General features: G+C 59.5%; 2 protein-coding genes across 6 annotated transcripts; both read left to right on the forward strand.

The window, feature by feature from the left end:
- The first annotated feature begins 135 nt into the window (after nt 1-135).
- LOC124233197 (interferon-induced transmembrane protein 1-like) lies at nt 136-2,635 on the forward strand. The gene is made up of 2 exons (XM_046650364.1): nt 136-832; nt 2,289-2,635. Exons 1-2 carry the CDS (start codon nt 581-583, stop codon nt 2,481-2,483), a joined length of 447 nt encoding a protein of 148 aa, XP_046506320.1. The 5' UTR covers nt 136-580; the 3' UTR covers nt 2,484-2,635.
- A 1,986-nt stretch (nt 2,636-4,621) lies between these two features.
- LOC124233196 (interferon-induced transmembrane protein 5) lies at nt 4,622-6,945 on the forward strand. 5 transcript variants are annotated; one of them, XM_046650363.1, is made up of 3 exons: nt 4,622-4,833; nt 5,436-5,733; nt 6,483-6,945. In XM_046650363.1, exons 2-3 carry the CDS (start codon nt 5,548-5,550, stop codon nt 6,693-6,695), a joined length of 399 nt encoding a protein of 132 aa, XP_046506319.1. In that variant the 5' UTR covers nt 4,622-4,833; nt 5,436-5,547; the 3' UTR covers nt 6,696-6,945. The 5 variants fall into 5 exon arrangements, with proteins under 5 accessions (XP_046506319.1, XP_046506314.1, XP_046506315.1 ...); XM_046650358.1 differs by lacking the exon at nt 4,622-4,833 and adding an exon at nt 4,843-5,109; XM_046650359.1 differs by lacking the exon at nt 4,622-4,833 and adding an exon at nt 4,843-4,989.
- The last annotated feature ends 834 nt before the right edge of the window (nt 6,946-7,779 follow it).

Consider the following 7,779-nt stretch of genomic DNA (forward strand, 5'->3'; position numbering starts at 1 on the left):
GCTGAAGGGCGTCTTGCAATCACAAGAACCACGAGGGCTGGTCCAGGTGAGTACCCCCAGGCATTGCTAGCCGATAGCCTTACCCTCGGTAGGTGGAGACGGCACAAAAGGACAACAGACTTCAGGGAGGAGGCGTGGGACTGCCCAGGTGTGGGCTCTGGGGGGAGGACTCCCTCTGGGCCTGGAGTGTGGAGTCTGAATGAGGGCCTTGTGGGGGCCCTGGCTGGGGAGAGTGAGGTTCTGCAGCAGGCTTGGGGCTGGGCTGCGGGAAAGGGTGGATGGCTCCCAGTCCCCAGGGCTCATCTACACCCCTGAAGGAGGAGGTGGGTCAGCAGAGACGAGACCTGACCTGACCGCCTGGGACAGGAAGCCCCTCTTAGACCACAGCCCTTCCTCCAACCCTGCCCTAGTGTAATTTGACACTCAGTCATTTGTTCCGCCCTCCTGGTACCCAGCCAATTCCCGATTTCCCCAAAGCCAGGAAAAGGAAACTTCAGAGAAACCGAAACTACTGGGGAAAGAAAAGACCCACTGAGCACCATCCAGCCTTCCGGACCACAGCTCGCCCCATCCCGGCACCATGAACCACACCTCCCGGACCTTTGTCAGTGGCGCCCACACTGGTGTCCCCCCGACCTATGAGATGCTCAAGGAGGAGCATGAGGTGTCCGTGCTGGGGGCACCCCGGAGCTCAGCTCCCGTGACGACCACCGTGATCAACATCCACAGTGACACCTCCGTGCCTGACCACATCGTCTGGTCCCTGTTCAACACGCTTTTCACATACTGGTGCTGCTGCCTGGGCATCGTGGCCTTCGCCTACTCCGTGAAGGTGGGTGGGTGCGTGGGGGATTCCCCAGAAAGTGTGTGTCAGCCTGCTAGGTCCCCACCCAGATGGCATCTGGGTTGTGGGGAGGCCTTGTGTGTGTACGTCTGTGTGTGTGTAGATGATGCGGGGTCAGTGAGCCGAGGAGTCGAAAGAAAGATTTCTTAGACTCTTAAGATCTGGCAGTAGTGCTCTTTTATTTAGAGAGTAGAATAGCATGGGGACAGGACCCACGGGCAGTCAGAGATGCTGCTGGCATGGGGAGCTGCTGCTGCTGCCGCTGGCATGGGGACAGGACCCATGGGCAGGCAGAGCTGCTGCCGGCATGTTGCTGCTGCCGCTTCTGCTGCCTCTGCTGCTGCTGCAAAGTTGGGTGGAGAGTAAGGCTAAATATAAGGCATAGGTATGTGAGTTATCTCTTTACAAGACAAAGAATATGTAAAAAGTTAAAATGGTATCAGTGCAGGTGGGGTCTGGTCATTGGGTGATCCCATGACTTTTAGACAAGAATCAAATTGGATTAAGTAAAGGTTAGAAAGGGTAGACGCCACCATCCTAAACCAGTTACATGAGATTGCCAGACAGCAACCAATTTAAGTTCTTGCCTTCCCCATTAAGAGTTTCTAGGGACAAGGTCATCTCTCCTCTTCTTCCTGGTACAGAGAGGGAGGCACCTTTTACAGATAGAGATTTACCTTACAAATGTAAATGTGTCCCAACAAGGGCAAGTTCCATTCCCCAGAGCCTCCTTCCCTGTCCCAGTTTATCAAAAGCAATCAGCCCAAAACAATCCCGATGCCAAAGAGTCATACCTTGGAGTGGCCAATTTCAGGTCCCTACAAGTTCATCCCCCGCTTCCTTCACAAATGCAAATGTCTCTCAAAGGGGCAAGCAAAATTCCAGTCCTCGGAGCCTGCTTCTCATCTGCAGTTTTAAAAGTAACCCGCCTAAAAATCCTCATCATAAACCGTTTTAAAATTAAGCAGCCTAAAAATCCTCATCATAGATCACAATGGGGCTGCATGAGGCGCACGGCCATGGCCAGGGTCTGACTTTGTCCCCAGGACTCCAGGGAATTCCTCTACTGATCAAACGAGAAATTGCATCCCTCAGACTCAGGATGGGGCTCCGAGGATCTCTCGGAAGGAACAAAGGGACTCACAGGGAACGCTGCCCCATTGCGGGGCGAGCAGCCAGTGAAGAGGCCAGAGCAGAGGGAGGAGGAGCCTGAGGCCTCCTGGAGAGGCTGAGTCTGTGAGGAAGGAGATGGAGGCCCAGCTGGGAGGGCCCACGGGGCACTGTGCTGCTCAGGCTCCAGGGGACGGGACAGGGTGGCCCCCATCTGGGTGAAGGGCAGGTGCAGGCTGCTCTGGGCAGGGACCAGGCAGGGAAGGACCCGAGTCACCTCAGCTGGCTCTCCCAGACCCCCTCCAGGTCCCTCTCACTGTGTCTTCTCCCCCAGTCTAGGGACCGGAAGATGGTGGGCGACGTGACTGGGGCCCAGAGCTATGCGTCCACCGCCAAGTGCCTGAACATCTGGGCCCTGGTCTTGGGCCTCTTTCTGAGCACCGGATTCATCGTTCTCATGGGATTTGCCTGCCTGACACTCTACCAGATAATTGTAAAGGCCATGCAGGACGGCAGAGGCTACTTCTAGCTGCCCATGGGCACAGCCCCGTCCCCATCATGCCCTGCTGGCCTCAGATGCTGGGGCTTTGGCCCTGCCCACTTGCCCATACCCTTTTCTACAGCAGTTTTTGCAGACATACCCGTCTACACCTGGATTCAATAAAGTGCACTTGCCTGTGACAGTGCTGTGTTATCGCCCTTCATGAAGGCTACCCTGGGGGAAGGGGGGGCCTTCCTGACCACTGTGGCTGGGATGGGGGTCACCTGATGTGGATCTGCCCAGTCTACCTCAGGAGGTACTGTGGGCCCCTCCTACCTTGGATGAAGCCCTTCCTGGACTCAGAAGGGCATGTCTGCCAGGCTCCTGTGCTCGTCTCCCCACACCCCTGTTATGTACCCCGAAAATCAGTGAGCTAACTCTAGGAGGCAGCTGGAAGATTGGGACCTCTAGGATGAGCCATGGGAGTCCATGGGGTGCCCCTCTCCCTGGGGGTCCCACGTGTTGGAGTACTAGAGAGGGACAGGTCCAGGAAGGTGGATCTGGCAAAGGCAGTCTTTCCCATCTTGTCTCTAACCATGTGGGCCTCCAGCTGACCTGGTGGCAGAACTGCCCATCACAGCAGGGTTGTGTCAGACCCACCAATCAGAGCTTCAGGTGGCCCAGCAGCGATGCTTATGAGGATGGAAGTGGAACATTCCAGATCAAACAGGCAGGTTGTCCTGACCCTGTGTCGTCCACCACTGCTTCCCAACGCCGGTCCCTCTGTTCACGCCTGGGACTGCAGGGGCAACCCCTTGGGACCAGATGATGGAGAAGGAAGGATTCCCAGCCTGGTTCTCCATGATCAGCTCCGTGTTCAGCACAAAGCTGGACACAGCTGGAGCCTGAACTCCAGCCCCCTCAGGGGTGGCCTGAACATTCCTGGGAGGGGAAGGGCCCCCATGGGCACAGCTGCAAGCCAGTGACGCTCATTGGGCACTTCCCCCAGAGGGACAACACGTATTCTGATGCCTCCAAAGGGCCTTCCAAGCTCCAGATCTGAGGGTCAGCAGTCTTTGCTGGACCTCAGTGCACCTCAGCTTCTCCTGCCCCATCCTGCTTCCTTCCTCTCCCTTCCACTGGGCTTGACCCCAAGAGCTATTAAATGTCCTGCACACGAATCTCCTTCTTGGAGTTTGTTGTCCAGGGAATGTGGCCTGGAGCAAACTTGCAGGGCCTTATTAGCAATTGCCATGACTTTGGATCTCACTTGGTATGAGGTGAGAGCCAGTGCAGTGTTCTGAGCAGAGAGGGGGACATGACCTATCTTCCAACAGGATTGCTCTGGCTGCCACACTGAGAGTGCCAAGGGGAGTGGCTCTGTTAAGCCAGCAGGAGGTGAGGTTGTGGTGGGGGTGGTGAGATTCCACCTGCCCTGGAAGGTGGGGCCAAATGGACTTGGTACAGGGAGCAGGGGGCAGGGGTAAGCTAACCCTTTTGGCCTGAGCAGCTGGGTGGGTGGAGTCACCATCACCTGTGATGGGGGAGACTTCGCCGAGGAGAAGTGATGGACTGAATGTTTGTGGACCCCAAATTCACATGTTGAAGTCCTAGTGACTGCTGTGACGGTATTAGGAGGTAATTAAGTCACGAGGGTGGAGCCCTTGTGATAACTTCTTATAAAAGAGACCCCACAGAGCTCCCTAGCCCCTTCCACCTTGTGAGGACACAGGGACCGCCTGCAACCAGGAAGAGGGTCTCGCCAGAACCTGTGCACACTGGTGCCCTGATCTTGGGCTTCCATCCTCCACAACTGTGAGAAATAAACCTCTGTTGTTATGAGCCACCCAGTCTGTGGTGCTTTATCTCAGCCCAACTGACTAAGACAGGAGGTCTGGGGTCGGAGCCTGAGGTCTCTTCTCGAAGAGTTAGGTTGCAGATCCCCCCAGCCTCCTGCACCGAGCAGGCACTTGAGGGGTGAAGTCTGGCCATTGGACATAACATGAGTCACTGGCACGTACACTTACAGCCAAGCATCCACTGGACCCTGCAGAGAGAGATGAGGTCAAGAAGAGCCCTGAGCTCACGCCCCCAAACATCTCTGGACTGGGGAGGGCAGGAGGAGCCGGCCAAGGAGACTGAGAAGCAGCTGTCTGCCCGCGAGGGAGGAGGGCAGGACCTGCACTGGGTCAGGAGAGCTCATCGCAAGCCTGACAGCCATGATAGCCTTGTGGCTGGTCCTGGTGGCCTCCCGCAGACCTGCACATGCCACACCCCCTCGCCTGCCTTCTTCCCTGCTGTTTTCTCCTTGCCACTGACCCTGCTGTGGCCTGTAGCCTCCCACTAGCACGTCAGCAGGAACTTTTGCCTTTCCAGGCTGGGCACTACCGACCAGAAGGTGATGAGGGCACAGCCTGAGCTCTGCGTTCTGGGGCTAGAAGAGCTGGGGTTTCAGCAGCCCTGGTCCTGAGGAGGGGGGCCTAGCCCACGCCTGGGGGGCTCCAGCCCTTCCCTGACGCTGAGGCAGCCTGGTACCTGTACCCATGGCCCTGAGGTGGATCTCCAGCTCCTTTTGGCCACGGGGAAGGGGGCTCTGGTGGGCAGTCTGCAGCGACTACACGCCCTGCCCAGCAGCCTTTGGCGGCGTGAGGGGAGAAGGTGTGCAGGTGGGGTGGTATGCTGCCACTGCACGCTCACCATCAGCAGCCTTGGGTGGGAGGGCGCCTTGGGGCGGGGCTTGAGGGAGGGAGGGGTTCTGATGGGGGTCCGCGGCCACTGAACGCCTCCCAATCCTTGCAGCCTTCCATGGGAACTTGTGCGGGTGGGGGCCGCTGGCGGAACGCAGGAGCATAAGGGGGCCGATGGGGGCTCGCGCGAGGGTCTCCGGGGGAGAGATGGGGACGGGGGCACGGGACGGGGCGGGACAGGGGGGTGGGGGGCTCGCGGGGGTACGGGCGGGCCGGCGCCCGGCTCCAGGCTGTCATTTGTCGTTATATTTAGCGTCGGCGCTGGCCAGCCCACCGTTGGGGGCAGGGCTGCGGGCGCTATAAGCGGCCCGGGGCGCCCACCCTCGAAGCGGAGTCTGCGCGAGGCGGAGACGGCGCTGGAACCCATGGACACGTCGTACCCCCGCGAGGACCCCCGGGCCCCCCGTAAGGCGGACGGCGCCGCGCACACGGCCCTTGCGCTGGGGGCGCCGCGCTCCCCGCCTCGGGACCACCTGATCTGGTCGGTGTTCAGCACCCTCTACCTGAACCTGTGCTGCCTCGGCTTCCTGGCGCTGGCCTACTCCATCAAGGTGGGCGGGCGGGGTGCTTTCTGGGGGGCTTTGTCGAGGGGGCCTAGAGCGTTTGAGGGGGCTGCTTGTAAGCTGGGGGCAGGGGAAGGGTCTCTATGGGGTTTGGTGGTCACTGGGGGGCTGCTTTATCAAGTAGAGGGAGGAGGAGGTCTCCAAGGGGAGCTGCTTATCAAGGGGCTACTCCCTGGGGACGGCGGGCTCTGCGCTCTGCAGCTCATGAGGGCGTCCCAGGCCGGGTGCTGCTCACAAAAACGAAGGGGCTGTCCTCAAGGGAATCTAGTCCATCCAGAAGAGTAGCGTCGATGGGGGGTTACCCAAGGGGGCCTCTTTCATCAAATGGGGGCTTTTCACATGCTGGGGGTCTTGTGAACAAAGCCCCCTACCTTCAGCTTCTGGGGGGGTCTCAGCACCCCAGAGGACTCCCCACTTGGAGGGTCCTTGCAGGCTGAGGCTGGCCTGGGATGGCCACTGGGTCCATAGCTGGAGTGGGAGGAGACAGGGGCCCCTTCCAGCTCCCCTTAGGCTGAGGTCCCCTAGGACACAAGGGCCCTTGGAGGGCCAAGCCCCAGTGTCTGGTTGGGGGCTGTGAAGGGAGTGAGTCAAGCCCAGGGCAATGTCCCCTCAGGCCACATCCCTCCATCCAGAGTTTGGGTCCAGCATGGTGTGGACCCAGTGGTTTCCTGGGGTGCGGGAGGCAGGCCCCTCGCCCCAAGCACAGATAGAGACCTGGCCCTGCCACTGGTTTGCAGGCCCGAGACCAGAAAGTGGCTGGAGACTTGGAGGCAGCCCGGCGTTTCGGCTCCAAGGCCAAGTGCTACAACATCCTGGCCGCGATGTGGGCGCTGGTGCCGCCGCTGCTGCTCCTGGCACTGGTGGTGACTGGCGCCTTGCACCTGTCCCGGCTGGCCAAGGACTCTGCTGCCTTCTTCAGCACCAAGTTCGACGACTCAGACTATGACTGACGGGCTGGGCCCTGCCCCATGTTCTGACCCAGGGCCACCGCCCCCCAGGGTGCCGCCCCGGGGGCTCCACCCTGACCCCACCACAGGGCCTGCTGCCCACTGCCCTGGCCTGGGCACCCTGAAGATCCCCTTTGGATCCCAGGGGCTCCGCTCTAACCTTAATGGCCCTGGTCCCCTCACTCCCTGCCCCGCCCAGGCCCCCCACCCCACTCAGTCCCAGCCTTGGCTCCTGATTAAAAGTGCCTGGTTCCAGAAAGTGCCTCCTGGGCCTTGTTCCTGCTGGGGTGGGGGAGGGCGTCTGCCTGAGGGGGGCTACCCTAGGGACCACCGCAGCCAAATCTGCTTGGACTGGCCCCCACATCGATGGTGGGACATCCCCTTCCGACCCCTTGGCTGTGTGCCGACTCTCCCCTTTGCTCAGGCTCTGGGTGGCCTGTGGCTTCTGGGGCGGAGGCGCCTGAGTATTTTAGAGTCAAGTTTGGGGACTTGGGCTGTTGCTCTCTGCTGCCTGCTGGGCCTTGTGGTTTGGTGGCCTGTCCTCCAGAACGGGTGTGGTGTGTCTCCCTGGTCCCGTGTGTGCGCCATCCCAAAGGCTGTGTGCACCCGTGTTTGTGCATGTGTGTGCACACAAGTGGGAGCCCCTGGCCACTGAGATTTCTCGCCTCGTCCTGTGTGTTCCTGTCTGGGTCGGGTGTGTGCTGACCTCCTCTTTTGGGTCGCTCTGTCTGTCCCGGTGACTCCTGCATTCCTTTAATTCTGAGAAGTCTCAGTTCTGCAGTGGGTTCCCTCCCCCCTGGATCAGGGGCTGGACACAGACACACGAGCACACATGCACGGTCACATCGTCATCCATGCACACATATGCCATACACACATGCACATGATCACCAAGCCACACAGACACACAACTGTGAAGAGAGGGGAAACTGGGGACTGAGGACATTTTCTGAGTGTCCTTGGTGCTGGGTGTGTGTCTTTGTATTATTCACTTCCCTTGTGCAGCCCCCTACCAGAACAAGCAGAGCATGGCAAAGTTGGGGGGGGTAGGTTGCTAAACAGATGCACACAGCCTGTGTGGCTGGGG

This window comes from Equus quagga, unplaced genomic scaffold (assembly GCF_021613505.1).
Source record: "Equus quagga isolate Etosha38 unplaced genomic scaffold, UCLA_HA_Equagga_1.0 160574_RagTag, whole genome shotgun sequence".
Taxonomy (NCBI): Eukaryota; Metazoa; Chordata; class Mammalia; order Perissodactyla; family Equidae; genus Equus; species Equus quagga.